This window comes from Pteropus alecto, unplaced genomic scaffold, assembly GCF_000325575.1.
Source record: "Pteropus alecto unplaced genomic scaffold, ASM32557v1 scaffold17, whole genome shotgun sequence".
Lineage (NCBI taxonomy): Eukaryota > Metazoa > Chordata > Mammalia > Chiroptera > Pteropodidae > Pteropus > Pteropus alecto.
The window spans coordinates 177,435-194,160 of record NW_006440645.1 but is presented as its reverse complement, the minus strand read 5'-3'; the positions used below and the strand labels follow the sequence as shown (position 1 = coordinate 194,160).

The 16,726-nt window shown below is 49.4% G+C and overlaps 1 protein-coding gene across 1 annotated transcript in view; it reads left to right on the top strand.

The window, feature by feature from the left end:
- LOC102880101 (protein ZGRF1) overlaps positions 1-16,726 on the top strand; it is a 42,000-nt gene that overhangs the window by 23,253 nt on the left and 2,021 nt on the right. The window contains exons 13-21 of the mRNA XM_025050916.1: positions 1,423-1,582; positions 3,624-3,701; positions 3,898-4,045; positions 6,466-6,593; positions 8,467-8,590; positions 10,507-10,683; positions 10,806-10,940; positions 11,638-11,899; positions 12,044-12,178. Of these exons, the coding sequence (XP_024906684.1) occupies positions 1,423-1,582; positions 3,624-3,701; positions 3,898-4,045; positions 6,466-6,593; positions 8,467-8,590; positions 10,507-10,683; positions 10,806-10,940; positions 11,638-11,899; positions 12,044-12,178 (1,347 nt within the window). The remainder of the gene's footprint in view (positions 1-1,422; positions 1,583-3,623; positions 3,702-3,897; positions 4,046-6,465; positions 6,594-8,466; positions 8,591-10,506; positions 10,684-10,805; positions 10,941-11,637; positions 11,900-12,043; positions 12,179-16,726) is intronic.

The following is a 16,726-nucleotide window of genomic DNA, read 5'->3' as shown; positions in this document are numbered from 1 at the left end:
CACCCTCGTCCAGGGTAAGACTCGGCGACGCCCTGCAGAGCTTAGGTGCCGGCCCGGCGTCCCCAGCAGGGTTCTGGCGCCGGGGGTGCGGGGTGCATCGCAGCCCCACGGAGACCTGCACAGGCGTCCCCCCGAAGTGGAGCTCGCCCTGAAGGCGGGCACCGAGGGCCACGGGAGGCAGAAGCCCCTGTCCTCGAAGGAGCGCTGTCCTCTGCCTTCTGTCCCCGCCCTGCTGCTTGTCCTGTCCGCAGCATCGCTTCACATCTGCTGTGCTGACCCGCGGGGACCTGGCACCTGTCTGAGATGACGCTAGACTGAGTTACTTCTCTCAGCCGTCCTCTTCTCTCTGGCCTATGGCCCCAGGCCTCTGTCCCCCACAGTGACTGCCCTCTCCAGCATACTTGCACCCCTGCACAGCCCTGTGGGGAGCTGGGCTCCAGACCTGGATTTGTGTCCTGGCCCTGTCACTTGGCAGCTCTGTGACCTTGGGCAGGCTCTCAGCCCTCGTCTTTAACTCTCTGCTCTGTAAAGTGGGGTTGAGGACAATGAGCTCAGCTAGGTCAAGGCTTGGGACGCTTCTGGCACAGGGGATGCACCTAGGGGAGCTGACATGTGCTGTCATGAGCATCCACATAGCTCCTGATGGGTCCACCCTTAGTTTACCTTTCTTCATAGTTGCATTCAAGTAGTTTTTCTAAAACAATCCGATTAAGTCAGTTCCACTGCTTAAAATTGTCAGTGACTTGCCCTGTTCTTTAGGACAAAATGTATTTTTTAGCCACAGCTAGCAGAACTCCTGGGACTCGCCCCCCCGCCTACCTCGTCAGCCTCCCGTCTTGCCTCTTTCAACCAGCTGTGCAGAAATACTTCCCAGCCAAGAGCTTGGCCTTGCCTCTGCCTGGAGTGACCTCTGCTTTAAGCGGTCTGAATATCTTATTCCGGAAGACCGAGTTCTGCTGCCGCTTCTGGGAAGCCGCCCCATCTCTAGCGAACCGCAGAGACCTGTTCTTTCTGCTACAGTAGTGATATTACTTACCGTGCTTTTTTTACTTTTTATTAAATCTATTGGGGTAATGTTGAATAATAACACGGCATAATGTTCAGCTGTCCGAGGTTATAATTCGACATCTGTGTACTGTTGCATCGACCCCCTTCGGCCACTCCACCTCCCCCAGCCCCCGACATATTATTTCATCATCGTTCCTTTACTTGTCTGGCTTCTCATGTAGACTCTGGCCTCATGGGTGTGGGGTCTTCTGATCGTCTATCCTTGTGTGAAGCACATAATGGGCACTCAATGTTTTTTGACTAAATTAATTTAATGAAGGAGAGAGAGAAATAGATGGTGAAATTTTTCTTGTGCTTTCAGAAATTTACTTATGATATTACCATTATTTTCCCCCCTTCCTTCAAAATAATTAGGGGTTTTTGGAGCAGGAAAGAGTTATTTGCTGGCAGTGGTGGTTTTGTTCTTCGTGCGGCTGTTTGAGCAGAGTGAAACTCCTACAAGTGGAAACGCAAGACCGTGGAAACTTCTGATTGCTTCTTCCACTAATGTGGCTGTCGACAGAGTCCTCCTTGGGTAGGTATGACAGCGTGTCAGAGCTCGTGTTTTAGGGTGGCTGCTGAAGCCATGTGGCATGGGCCTGAGTGTCTGTGTCCTTTCGCGGGGTATGCCTTTGTCTCTGACTCAAGAGTAACCGCCACGAAATAGTAGCAGGCCAACTTTGGTTTGTGAGGAGGATAAAGTCAAACGTTAAACCTGACAATTCTAGCACAAAGGTGGGATGGACCCTCATGTAAAGATTTGAGTTCGGCCAAGGACATGCGGGGCTAAAAGGTGCATTTTTGGGAGAAGCAGGTGGCTGGAATCTGAGCGTCTCCTCTGGCCGCTAAGGACACAGGGTCTCCCAGCAAGGCCTCAGGGTCGTGCTCACAGCCAGCAGCCCTGGCTGAAGAAGCAGTGTCTCCTCCCAGGACAGAGAGCCTCACTCACTGCTTGTCATACGCTAGTGGGTCCCTACTGCACGTGCAGGCATCCATATGGACCCCTGTACCTCCCACAGGACTTGGGGACCCGGGAAAACCAGAGAAGGCAATCGTGTGTTCTCTTTTGTCGGTACAAAGTTTTGTGATCGTTTACGATTTTGTTAAAAATGCAAAGAAGATATTACCTAATATTTTATCAGTATTCCAGTGTTTAATGATCTGTAAATAAATGACAAAGTTTGATTAGGAGAAATAATCCCTTATTTATAAGTGTAGGCTTTTTAAAAACTAGCTTTTATAATTACGTAAGTTAATGCTGATGGCAGAAAATAGGCCGTCTGTACAGATATTATATTTCTTTATAGATTTTTATACATACACATACGTTTTGTTTTCCAGACTTGGTATGAAACAGTATATATTGTTTTGTGTCCTGCTTTTTTTACTTAAAGATTGTTTCTCTGTGGTATTAAATCTTAGAAAACAATTTTTCATAGCTCTCTTATATGCCATGATTTATTTACACCATACTTAAGCATTTTTGATCGGTAAGTCCTTTTCAAATTTTTGCCATTATAAATAATATTGTGACAAAGATCCTTAAACATAAATCTTTGTCTCCACTTCTCATTTTCTTAGGGAAAAGTCCTAGGCCTAGAATAAAAGGCAGGGACACTTTAAGCTTCTTCACATGCTTCGCTGGGTCGCACTTCAGAAAGGCCCCTTGTAGGTAACGTGAGGACAGGAGCCGAGGACATTTGATGCACCACATGGACCAAACAGGAAGCGCTTCAGGTGGCTCAGCCTGAGATGGAAATGTCACTGTAGACTGTTACAGGAGAAAGACCAAGGCTGGAGTGAGGAGGGAGGGTCAGTACTGAACAGTGAGGTGACAGGACACACGTAACGCCAAGGCCCTGGGGTTACGCCCTGCATGTCACCGGGCCTGCGGTGACAGCGATGGGGGTACCGCCCCCTCGTCGTCATAGGATCGACACTCGTGAAAGATCCGGCTTTTCAGACTGGAAAGCAGCAGCCATTCTCCTGGGCCATGCGGACCTCGGACGCCTGTGCTGCGTGGCACCCCGTGGGCGGTGGTGCTGGAGGCGTGGAGGGGTCAGAGCACCAGGCCGGGCAGAGGGACGCTGCCCCCCGCACACCCCGACGGGCGATGTGGGTGCAAGGTCACAGACGCCCAGGTGGCCGGACCTGCCCGGGTCCACGTCACGCTGCTCATGGGCGGCTCTGTGGCCTCTCCCAGGTGACGTGTCCCACAGAGCTGTGAGGTTGGGCGGGACGTGCATGTGGAGAGCTAGCCCTCTGCCTCGTCGGCCTGGGTGCCGAGTACGTGGCAGCGGCTGCTCTCTGCGTCATTATGTCTTTAGGGGCGACTCTGTGATAAATACAAATGTCGTTTTAGTAACATCGAATGGCCCTCGACGTGATAAAATGCATTACATCAAAAACTCAGTTGCGTTGCGTTTACTTTGCATTTAAGCACTTCCCATGGAATTTTGTAACTACAAAATATACTGTCACACAGAGTTAGTTCTAATGACGTAAATACGTGAAACTTTGTTTCATATCCTACTTGCTAAATAATCAGAACCTGCTCCACCTCGTTTTCTCTAAAGGCTTCTCAGTCTTGGATTTGACAAGTTTGTCCGCGTCGGGAGCGTGAGGAAGATCGCCAAGCCGGTCTTACCTTACAGGTAAGAGCGCCGGGCCTCAGGAGCCGCAGCGTGCACAGGAGGGTCGTGATTCTGTGCAAGTCTTACCTTAAGTTTGGTTTCTGAAGAGCGGAGGAAGCCTTATCTCTTTCTCGTTGACTTAGAAAAGCTATCTAAGTGTTAGTGACATTACGAAAATGGAATAAAGCCTACTGCTCTGTGACGGCTCTTTCTCCAGCTTGCACGCCGGCTCCGGAAACGCGAGCGAGCAGTTGAAGGAGCTGCACGCACTAATGAGAGAAGACCTGACTCCGCTGGAAAGACTCTACGTGAGAAGAAGCATCGAGCAGCACAAGCTGGGCACCAATAAGACCCTGCTGAGGCAGGTGGGCGCCCCCCGCAGCCTGCCTGTTAGCTGCGCCTGCTGCCGGGGTCTCATTCCTGTCCCTGGAGAGCACTCCCTGTGAGGGAACCAGGGGCCGGGACAGCTCGGCCCGCACCCAGGTGTGCCTGCGTCTGCCCGGGGCACGATTCGTTTTACTGCAAAGCTGTCTTTGCCTTTGTGTGCAGACCCAGCTCAGCAGACGGAGCCATCTTTCCCTTTCTCTTATGTCCTTTTACAGGCTTGACCGGGAAAGTGAAGAGGTGGGAATACATTCCTGGCAAGTTAAATGAAACTTGTTTTTCTCCTAGGAGAAGTAGAGGAAAGAGACGGTGTGACCCTAGTCAGAACGTCCAAGTTAAAGTTGTCTTTGATGCTCCCTCAGAAGGCAAGCCTTTCAGGGTCCGTCTCCACGCGGGGGCCTGAGACACTGGCTTCCAGATGTTGGGAGCCGAGACTAGACTCGGGATCCCAGGCTGCGACAAGTGGCAGCAGCTCCTTTATCAGGTCCTGACCCAGGTGGCCTGGGCACCAGTGGTAGGAGAGAAAGAAGCCAGGCGGTAGCTGCTTGCCATGAGAGGGAAGCTTGGGGACAGAGGGGACAGATGGGAGAGGGTTGTTGGCCCGGGGACAGTGCAGACACTGTGACTTTGAGCGAGAGCGTTGGGAAATCAGCCTGCTTGGGACCCTGTATTGGTCAGCTGGGGCTGAAATAATGCTGCTTAATGAACAAAATCTCAGCCCTTTAAGACAAGAAACTTGAGACCGCAGGTCCGTCGGGGCGGCTTCTGAGGACAGTCGCCTGTGACCGGTGGCCTTCCGACAGGTGGTGGAAGTGTGAGGGGCAGGCCAGAGGACACGTGCATGTAGAGCTTGTGCTGACTTTCCGTTTCTGGGACGGGTCCCGTGGCAGAGGGTGAGGGTGTGTGGTCCTCTCCTGGGGCCAGTGGGGGGTGACCTGTGGGGACAGGTGGCAGCAGATCTGGTCCGAGAGTCCTCAGAAGGCCTCAGACTGGCCTGTTCTTGGGGACAGAGCTCGTTCCACAAGGGCCCCCTGTGACCGCTCCATCAGTCCCTGCTGTGGCACTGACAGGGTCACCTGTCCCTGGCGTCTGATAATTTTCCAGGTGAAGGCCCAGTTTCACAGTGTGTTGCTCACTGGTGTCGCCTATTCACAAATGCAAACTCATTTAGAGGAAGCTTTTGGAGCTTTCTCTAACAGATTTCCAAGGTCCAATCAGACGTTCAGACCTGACATATTTCTAAAGTGACGTCTTTACAATAAACTAATTTTAAAATGCTTCAGTTATTCTCTTGCTGTTAGAATCTCAGCAGTATAATGATAACTTGAAAGGTACAAATGTAATTTTTTAAAGAAAAAACTTATGTCTTAGGTTTTTGTATTAGATATTTCTTTAATAAAAACACTGCTTCCTGAGCCACAGCCTGAGTGCTCTCCTGAGGTTTCCCTCAGAGGCCGTTACCAGGGATTAGATGGTGAGTGACACCTGACAGCGGCCTCTGCTGAGCCACCCTCAAGGAGCCGGAGGTTTAAACCTGGACTTTCTGATACAAATGTGGCTTTAGGAGCTCTGTTTTTGTTTCCAACAAGAAGGAAAACCTAATTGACAGGGCTACTGTATGTGATGAAGAGTTTGTGATAGTTCCTTGTTTCTCAAGATCTGTGAGGCAGCATTTAATTTAGAAAGCACATATATATATATAGAGAGAGAGAGAGAGAAAACTGTACATGTGTTTATGTGTGTCTCAGATGTCCGTGTATGTCGTGTGCCCCTGTGCGTGTGCCCACGTGGAGTACCCACACACACGCGTTCCCTACTGGGCTAATGGCCACATTCAGTTTTGAAAATTTATTGATTTTCCTCTTGTTTATATTTAGTCCCAGCTTTTATGAGGCCCTTCACCTTGCGAATAATGGTATTCTGGTATAGTGTTTGAGTCTCCTAAGATTCAAACAGACTTACAGGCTGCAGGTGCACTTTAGTACTGCCGTTCGGGATTAGTTAGCGTCCTTCGCCCCAGGAGTCACAATGTGCTCGTGCAAGGCCACGCCAAGTCGTTCCCCTCGTGAGGGCTTCGGCCTGTTGTTCATTCAGCCTCATGTAGAAGGTGAAATCTGCGTATCGTCCTTGATGTTTTTTACGTCCTGGGTATTGCAATACCTTCCTTCCAAATGTCAGAACGTGCCTTTTACTCTCAATGGCCTTGTGGCCTCTGGCCCATGCCCTGTGGTTTCCATTTCTCGTGTGGGATAATGAAACTGTGGAGACCAGGTGACTGGCAGTTGCTGAGTGCCCGCAGTTAAGACCAGCGCGCTTCTGGTTTAGCCTTCAGGACCTTGGTAAGTTCGGCCCCTCGCTTTGGTTAACCGGTGTTAGTGACCAGCATTCTTCCGGAACACAGGTTTGTGTCGTCGGGGTCACCTGTGCGGCCTGCCTGTTCCCGTGCATGAATGACCTGCGGTTCCCTGTGGTGGTGCTGGACGAGTGCAGCCAGGTGACAGAGCCGGCCTCCCTCCTCCCCATCACCAGGTGACGGTCCTCCCCTCGGGCTCCAATGCCGGCTTTTTAAACATTCCCTCAAACTCCATTCAAGTGCTAAACTGATTTTTTAAAACAATGCAGAGGGGAGTTTGGGGGTTTAAGGAATCAAGGTTTTGTTAGATTGCAGTGTGGATGTTGGGATCATGTGATCCTGCAGGCCTTAGGGGCTGCGGGGCTGGGCTCCCCCCGGAACCTCGTGGGCGTCCTGTGGTGGACGCTTCCTCCTCAGCTGTAGTTTGAGAGCCTGGTTCCCCTGGAGACTGTTCTCCAGCGGCCTTCCCTCCATATAACTCCAGTGTTTGGTTTCTGAAAATAATTTTTAGATTAGGAGGGGACGTAAAGCACATAACAAAATGAATTGAAATGAAGCTTGGTTCGTTGGGCTTCAGCAGACAGAACGCTGAGCCGTCCGGGCCGCTGCACGGGCAACTCTGGAGCAGACCTCAGTGCCAGTCGCAAACGGGGTGGGAGGACGCGTGGCTACGTTCTGGCCCCGGCTCTGTCCCCAGGCCCTGGACTAGGGGTTCCCTGTGTCCTGGGATCCCCAGTGTTAAAGTGGACCAGCCCCGGGCATACGCGGGGAGCAGGGAGGGGGGACTATGAGGCCTGCACGAGGCGGGCAGCTGTACTGTGTACTAAACGCAGTGCAGACACGTCCAGTTCTCAATAGCTGCGTGAGGCGCTGTCACATCCAGTCTCTGGTGAGAAGCCCGAGGCTGGGAGACACTACGTGACGGCTGCACTCACGACGTAGCAGAGCTGAGCTTTAGACACAGGGTTTTGAAATGGGTCCCAGACCCAGTTCCAGTGTGTGTGGGGGTCCAAGAAGTCCAGTCGGTTCTGACACTACCACCCAGAGACACATCAGACCCACAGGTTAGGGGCTCGTCCCGCACCCCACTTCAGACTCCTCCCTGTGCTGCTGACTGGCTGCGTACAGACGGGGGTTCCAATGACCCTCCACTCAGAATGCCAGTCACAAGCCCAGGGTGTCACCCGCACTTCTGACTGACCAACTGTAAATCACAGGTCCCCACGCCCCCCTCCTCAGCTTCCATTAGCATGCTAGGCGGCTCGCAGGGCCCAGAAACATGTGGCTCACCAGTCACTGACCTACTGTGAAAAGATGTGTCTCAGAGTCCAACCCATGGAAGAGATAGGTGTGGGGGGCGGGTGCAGGCCTTGCGTGCCCTCTGCAGACACGCCCCCTCCCAAGTCTCCACGGGTCACCAACGCTGACGCTCTCAGAACCGGCCTGTTGGATGTCTGAGGAGGCTTCATGCCACAGGCAGGACCGGTTGACTCATTGCCCATCACTTGGGTTAGTTACCCTGGCAACCCGTCCCCAGCCTCCGTGCTTTCCCAAAGCAACCTCGTTCACAGAAAAGAGGCAGTTTTATTACTCTCTTTTCTGGGAAATTGCAGGGGTTTCGGGACCTGTGAGCCCAGAATTGTGGACAAAGACCAAATACACCTGGGAAAGGGATTTTGGTCATTTGAATGACCAAATACATATTTCTTATAAATCACAGTATTACATTTTTCCTCTAACACTTCAGCACTTTCCCTGAGAGCCTGATTCACTTCATCTGTAACAAAAGAGTTTAAGCCAAGTAACTTCTAAGGAGACTTCTGAGCCTGCACTTGCGGACCCCAAGAGCCCTATCTGTCAGGGTGTGTTCTGAGACTGGATCCCGGGCAGAGCGGCCTGTAACGGGCCTCGTGGGAAAGGAGAGTTAGCTGCTTGAAGCGTTCTTTACAGCATGACTTTTCCGAGCCTTTTCACACATTTATTAGCACCGTTAAGCCTTGTTAGTTCTCAGAGCGCTTCATGATTCATTTTTGGGATTCTGTTTTTCAGGTTTGAATGTGAAAAGCTGATCGTTGTTGGAGACCCCAAACAGCTTCCTCCGACTATTCAGGGTTCCGAAGCAGCTCATGAAAATGGGTTGGAACAAACCCTTTTTGATCGACTTTGCTTAATGGTACTGCTGCTAAATTCATACAGAATTACCACTTATCGATTATGCACTACGTAGAGTGATAGAAAATGAAAACATGAGAAGATGTAGGCCCTGCCCCCAAAGAGTATTAATTGGAGTGTTTAGAAAGTACTCATCGTACGATAATGGAGCCCTATGGTTTAAGTGTCCCTTTATCACATGAATTTTGTCCCATGTATTTGAATAGTAGGTCTTAAGTTTATTGCTTTTGCTCTAAAATTAAGAAATATAGCTCAATACGCATGTCAAATTTGGGTGGCAGGTAAGTGGATGTCTTTATTTTCTTTGCTTTTCTGTAATTTGAACTAGTTCAGAATTAGATAAAGTAAAAGAAATAAAAGCAATATCTATTACTCCTTATAGAAAGTGTAGAAGCTACAAAGGAGCAAAAGATAAACAACACGTCTGTACTAACCTCTCTGCCCCCAAGAGAAAACCCTGTGTAATGTCTTAGTGTTTTTCCTTCCAGCTTTTATCTCAGGGGTGTATTCATGTAGCAAATATATGTATTTTTATGGCCTGTATGTATATATAATAGAATATTTTTCAGCCATTTGCAACAACATGAATGTACCGTGAAATAAGTCAGACAGGAAAAGACAGATACTGTACAATATCATTTATGTGTGGAGTCTAAAAAGCCAGACTCGTAGAAACAGAGGGAATGGTGGTTACTGGAGGCCGGGGCAGCACTAGGGAGCCGCTGGCCAAAGGCACCGATGCCCAGGTACAGCCGGGGATCCAGTGTCCAGCACGGTGACCGAGGGCAGCAGTGCCGTAGCATCCGCTCGGAAGTCGTTGAGAGTAGGTCTTAAATGTTCTCCCTACAAAAGAGGTGGAGGGGCCAACTGAGGCAGTGGCGGTCACTTTGCAACATATAAGGTATCAAATTGACACTTCGTACACCTTAGAATTATACAATGTAATACGTCAGTCATGTTGCAGTAAAGCTGAGACAAATGTATGTATGTATTTTAACATAGTCAAGACCAAGCCATAAATACCTAGTTTCTATCCTGCATTTTTTAAGCGTCAAATTATAATAAATCATTTCCGTGTTAAAACTAGTGCTTTAAAATCATCACTATTGATTGCCATAACATGTTTAATCACTAAATACTGTGTCATGTGGTACATCATAATTTAGTTGTGACATTGAACATTTAGTTGTTTCTGGTTGCAACAAATGATCCTTTGAGCATTTTTATACCTAAAGCTTTTTGCTGGAGGTTTCACATGCCCGCGGACTGACTTACCCATAAACTCATGCCCTAAAGAGACTGAGGATTGACTTTATTTTTCACACAGTTTTCTCCTGTGGAAGGTACTTGGTGTGATCATTAGTCCTACATCTTATTATGTGTTATTATTATTATTAGAGTACCTTACAGCTATTCAAAATCTTCAGTCAGTACCACAGAGCGTTTTGCAAATCAGTACCACGCCCCAGAAGAGCCGTAGAGAACACGGGATTTGGGCTTCATGACACGTGAACAAAATGCGGAACTTCTTTGAAGATTCAGAATGAAAATGGCTTGTACACAGTGAGGACAGTTAATGAGTTATAAACAACATTTTCTAATTATTTTTTAAAGATTCCCTTTCAATTTATTGTTAGGCCAGCACCACATAAATTATGAAAGCATATGTTAGGTATCAAACTTGCTAGATAATAAGTCTAAGGTTTGATATGTTTCATATTTTATGATTTTGTGGTATAATGTTAGCTTACATGAAAACATTTTTAGTGATTTTTAAAATATTTTTATTTATAGTCTTTATCATGTTTCTAATTCATTTATTAAGAGCACCATATGTGAGTACTTTTAAATGTTTAAATATTTTTTCCCATAAAGAATTGTTTTAACTTCTAATTTTTCTGCATTGAAATTTCTTAGGGCCACGAGCCAGTTCTGTTGAGAACCCAGTACCGCTGTCACCCTGCAATCAGTGCTGTCGCCAACGACCTGTTTTATGGCGGGGTCCTGGTGAACGGTGTTTCGGAGGCGGACAGGGCGCCTTTGCTGGCATGGCTGCCTACCCTGTGCTTCTACAGCGTTCGTGGGCTGGAGCAGGTGGGTGGCGACAGGCAGCACTGTGCAGTTTCCCGGTTTAACGTCATCGTCGTTAGTGTGACTTTCTTGGTCTTTCCGTCGCCTTTCTGGGAAATGTAATTTGTGATCTGTCTGTTTTCCAGACTGAAGGAGATAACAGCTTTCACAATGTGGCGGAAGCCGCTTTTACACTCAAGCTGATCCGGGCCGTGCTCGCGAGCGGAGTGCCGGGCTCCGCGGTGGGTGTGATAACGTTGTACAGGGCCCAGATGTGCAAGGTTCGTGCGACACAGTCACTTCTAACACGTGCTGAATCCTGTAATTTTACATTGCAGTGTTCGATATTTTTGTTGTGGTTTGGTTTGGTGGTTGAAAAGCTTTGGGAACTGTGATTAATGTATTAAAAAGTAAACATTCTGATTTTTGTCTGGTCTGGCTTTTTTTCTGTATAATTAAATGTAAACTTAACAAGGTTTAATTAAATTCAGTTTACAGCTGTTGGGGCAAAATGCAAATAAACAAATTAGAGGGAAGCAAATGTGCACGCTCTGTGTTTTGGGGCAGATGGGATTGGATCTGTGTTTTCCAAAATGTTCTTCCATTATTACATTTCATCAGTGAGTCGAAGATAGATACCAGATGTTAACGTGCACAGGAGCCGTTTACTTTCAATTAGTTTTTATGTTTTCATTTTAAATTTTTTAGTATTTTCATGTTTCACTGTTTATCAACTAAATTAGCATATCCAAATGAGTTCTCCAGCAAAAGATAAATCACCACTTGTGATTTTGTTTCATGATTTATATTGTCATCTAGTCGTTTATTATTTTAGAAGCTAGCCAAATCTATGCGAGTCATAAAAAAAGACAATGGAAATGTCACTGTTGGTTAGAACAAGACAGCCACTGTGAGGAGGCCGGGCTGGGGTCCCTTGTGACCTCTGCACTGCGTGACCCCATCTTCCTTGCCCCACAGCTCTGTCACTTGCTCAGGGACGCGGACTCCGACTCGCCCGAAGTCAAAGCTGTGCAGGTGTCCACAGTAGATGCCTTCCAGGGAGCTGAGAAGGAGATCATCATTCTGTCCTGTGTGCGGACGCGACAGGTCGGCTTCATCGATTCAGAAAAGAGAATGAACGTCGCACTGACCCGAGGGCGGAGGCACCTGCTGATCGTGGGGCACCTGGCCTGCCTGCGGGGGAGCCGGCTGTGGGGGCGCGTCATCCAGCACTGCGCAGGTGAGGCGGGGCACGCTGGGGGTGGCATTTTGGATAAAAACTGACTTTTGGGCTGGTGCTTGGAGGGGTTTGAGCGAGAGCAGCTCTGAGTGTGCTGGCTGTGGTGACAGTGAATGCTGCTGTCTCACGTCTGTCTTTTTTAAGGGCGGGAAGATGGGTTGCAGCATGCAAGCCAGTGTGAGCCACAGCTGGACCTTCTCCTTAAAGATTATTTCGAAAAGCAAGCAGAAGAAAAACAGGAGGAAAAGAGTGAAAAGGACAAATCTCGTTTACAGAAAGGTGCGGTTCAAATCTTTCAGTGTTTATAGAAATTTAAATTTATTTTACACTGTGCGTTTTTTAATATTTTTATTACCCCAAAACCCTTGTTATCAAAAACAACGTTAAATAACTATGTATAAAAGTTTGCTCTTCAAAAAGGTATACATCATTTATATTAACATAGGCAGAGGTCGAGGGTGACATAAAATCTTACTAATAAAAATACATCTTTTCTAAAAATTGCAATCTCTGCTGGGAGAATGGACTTGGCAGGGGCGGGAGTGAAGGCCTTCATGCCCTTCTCAGCGTCCCTGCAGAACCACGTGAACATCTCCAAAGCCCGTGTTAGAACGTGGCTGCAGCTCTGCCAACACCCTCCTCTGAGCGAGAGCTCTGAGTCTTTTAAAAATAAACAACGCCCCGTCATTTTACAAGTTAAAACATCCAGGGTAACCGTTTTCAGAGGCAGGGGGAAGACAGGCGAGCGGGAGGTGAACGATGGGCGTGACTCCTGCCCGCGGCCCGTGTCCTGCCCGTCTTCCCCCGCGCGTTCGTTTGCACGTAGTTATTGGTACATACGGAGCATGACAGACTTGAAATTCTTATTATAAGACTGCATTCTGCTCATAGAACATGTGCAGAACGCGAAGAGCTGCAGCAGGAAATGCAAAGCACCTGGAGACGCCCCGGCGACCGTCTGCTAGCTCCCCGCGTCCCGGTCTGTGTGTGGCTGTGTCAGGAGGTCGGCGGCCGTCGTGTGACTCAGGCGCTGTGAACGCGGCTGCGTTTGCTCATCCTGCGTGGGACAGGGGCCGCTCTCCGCCCACCTTGCTGGGGTCTTCCCCAGCTGGAGTGTCTGGGACCCTGTCACTCGGTGTTCATTCTGAAGATGCAGATAATGGCTTCCTTGAATTACTTCCCAGTAAGGAGGCCCGGAGAAGGGAATCCAGCGAACAAATGCCTCCTCCCTCCACAGGCCTGTCCCGAACGTGCGGTGGCCTGTGGTGTTCGTGCAGACCGCCCCGAGGGGCGCGGCCTGGCCAGCCGTGCGGCTCCTGACGGCAGCGTGACCTGCACCAAGGCTGCTGCCCTGACCCCCTCTCTCATTGCTCATTCTGAGCCTGTCCTTGGTCAGCGGAGCTGAGTCGCAAGTGATTTTTTCCCAAGAAGAGCTCGTGGATGATGTACCCTCTGAAGCCCTGTGCCGCAGGTGTGCATCATGTGCCGCAGGTGTGTCATGGCACCCAGGGTCGCCCCACTTCCTGTGTGACAATGATACCTGCACGTCCGAGCTGCTCAGCCGGATGGCAGGCTGCTCCCACCTGCCAGTGTGCACGCGAAGCGCTCGAAGGCCAGTCCCACCCTGTGCTTGCGCTTCCCTGGCCCCCCATCCGCTCCGCCTCCGATCTGCTCAGCTTTCGAGAACTGTGACTTCTGTGACTGGATGAGCGGTGTGACCCCGCAGGGCTGGGCTCTCAGCACTGGCTCCTGGCACTGGGTGGCCCTGGCCACAGGACGCGTAGTAGCACCTCTGGCCTCTGCCCACTAGATGCCAGTTGTGTTCCCCCCAGGTTATGACATCGGTAACGTCCCCAGACGTTGCCAGGTGTCCTGAGTCGAAGGTGGGCCCGGCAGCCGCACCTGGCAGCGTGGCTGTCCCATCACCGGTCAGTGTCCAGCCTGTGTTTCTGACCCAAGCAGCAGTTACAGTCTGATTTTGCAGGGCACGCCCGGCCGTTTCCGGCGGGTGCCGGGTGGCCCACCCGTCACCTCAGTTCAGGGTCCTCCCTCGTAGTCCACGGCCCTCCCAGGGCCTGCCAGCAGGCCAGCTAGGGGTGTCAAACAGTTACCTCACACGTCTGCATTGCTATCTTGACGTGACAGAGCCTGTGGAAACCTTTTAAACACGAACACTTTGGAATCTGTAAAGGGACCTCCCATTCCTCCGGTAACATTCTCGTCTGAGCCACAGCGGGCACGGACGTGGTGTAGAAGCCGTTCAGAGACTGGCCGTGGTGCTTCTGCTGGGGTGGCCGGATCTTACAACGACACACCTCCCTTTTTTTTCTATTTTCTACTATGCCTATTTTTTCCTTCTCGAAGGCAAAATCTTTTTTCTCTTTTGATAAGTTAACATTCAGGGTTTTTTAGTCAGCACCTTTTGACCCCTGCACCCAGTTCCCCTGCCCCAGCCTCTGGGAGCCACCAGCCTGTTGCTTTTGTTTCGGATGCCACACGTGAGTGAGGTCACGCGGCATTCGTCTTCCTGACTGATTTCACTTAGTGTCACGCCCTCGCAGTCCATCCGTGTCCCAAGATGTGACGGCGGCACAGCCGAGCTGCCCTTCTCCCCAAGGCTGTCGCTGGCTTCCTTCTAAGACCCGGCAGGGGTGCCAGGGGGCCGCTGACCATCTGAAAGAGTAACGTAGTGAATCAAAACATTCTTCCGATAGGGCAGTGCTGAACGTTGTAGCGCTGCCTTTGGTCCGTAAACAAAGCATGGTGTCTGAACCCCGAGTATTAATATGGCCCTTATTTCTATTTTTATGAAGAAAAAGGCCATAACAGCACTTGATATAAAAAAATCCCCCAAATCCAGACTATCACCTGCTTTATCTTTTTTATCTCAAATTCCAAGGTTGGATAGACACAAATTGAATATTTTAGGAGTATCCCATTCAATCAACACATATTAAAATTTCCCACAGTTTTACACTACTCAAAGTAACAAGCCAGCTTTACAGCTAGAGCTATCATGTATCTGTAGACAGCAGTTGTGTTAAAAGGTGTGTTCAGTAAACGATAGAAGGTCCTCTGAGCTTTTGTTTATGGAAAAGGCCTTTCAGTTTGTGCGTCGCATTCAGATCGGGCGGAATGTCCAGGCGTTAATCTGCCCACCAGCTGCGTTTGCCGTACAGGGCGTGCGTGTTAGGTTTTCACCAGATTCTTTCACGAGCATCACATTAATCCCTAGGGAAGAGGGCCTTTTCCCGTTTTGTAAATGATGAAGCCAAGGATCGGAAAACCGAAGCGATGCGTCGGCCTGACCCTCCGGAACTGGTCCAGGCAGGGGAGCCCAGCCCCATCTACGGGACGCCGTTCGGCGGGTTGGCACCTGCACGGCGGGTCCTGGGGGCGTTATCGGAAGGCGAACGGCAAACCCCAACCCTACCGTCCTCCCCGACCCAGCCCAGCCGACTGGCCTCCTCATAATTCACCGTGGCTAATTTATCATGTAAATGTTTATTAACTGTTGGTTTATGTGAAAAGTCTGTACTTTCCTGGTAAATATGTTTTGCCTGAGAAATGGGATTGTTGGCTTTTCTTTGGAGGTCTGTATTGGCTGCTGGAAGATCCAGTCTGCTTCTTATTACATGAAAAACTGCTAACAAAAATGTACTATTAGCTAAGCTGGTGATTATTCTATTATCAAAAGTTGTTTAAAAAATAATCTATGTTTCATGCTCTGCAGCCAAACCCTATCCCGAATGTAACATTTCAATATTGGAGTTACATGTGAAAAATCACAATTTCAAATCTGAGATTATGAAGCCCAGCTTGAAACTTGATGATATAACTTTTATAATTTTTAATACTTGAACAAAAGGAGTATTTGATTTGGAGATACCAAAGCAAACCCCAAATGCTACATGTTCTTGACTATGTTTAATTTAAAGACAGCTGTGAAATAGCTTTGTGCTAACTCAATCATTTTATATTAAATAAGAGTTACATGGAAATTGGTGATTTTCTTGACAGATATTGGACCTGAAAATTAAATAATTGTTCTAAAAGCATTAGCTCAATGCTGATTTGAAGTGCCTGCTTTGAAATTAGTCATGAGTGAAATGTGTTTTCAGTTCAGGCTGTGTTTTTGGCTTGATTATACGGTAAAGGGAAACTACAACTCGGATTTCTCTGCCAGCCTCAGAGTTCCTTTTACCCTGAAGCGCTGGTTCGGTCGGTGTTTTAAGCTCTTCTGATGGTCTCGTAATCGTTCGTTTTCCTTACTACGCTACTTTCAAACTGTGCAGCTCTGGTCCTGATACTACAGGAAATGACGGTGTGAAACGAGAAAGCGGTCGACGTTCAGTTAAAGAACTCGTGGGCAGGTTCCCCAGGCGAGGTTTAGGGCGCCTGATGCTTCTTTAAAACAAAAACTTGGAGTTCGTTGATTTACTTGGCCCAGTTCTGATGGGTCTGTGGCTTCGCGGAGCAGAGCCGAGCATGGCCCAGGCCACGTGCTCGGTGGTGAGCAGGCGGGGCAGCCTCTGGGTGCGGGTGCGCGGCCTGCTCCCTTTGTCGGCGCGGGCGTGGAGCACCCCCACCCCCGAGGACAAGCTCCCGGTCTCCGGGATGGAGAGGCCTGGGCAGGCTCGTGCAGAGAGGACGTGCGGCTGCTCTGACAGTGCTGGGCGTGCGCTTCTACGGAAACCGCGAGCAAGCACGGCCGTGACGTCGCGGGCGCTCAGGTGCATTGTCCCCCACGTCTCGAGAGTCCGCGTCAGGCCTCGGGGTGCGAGGTGGTGCCAGCACCGTGGGGACCGGGGCGGGCCTGGGAAGTGC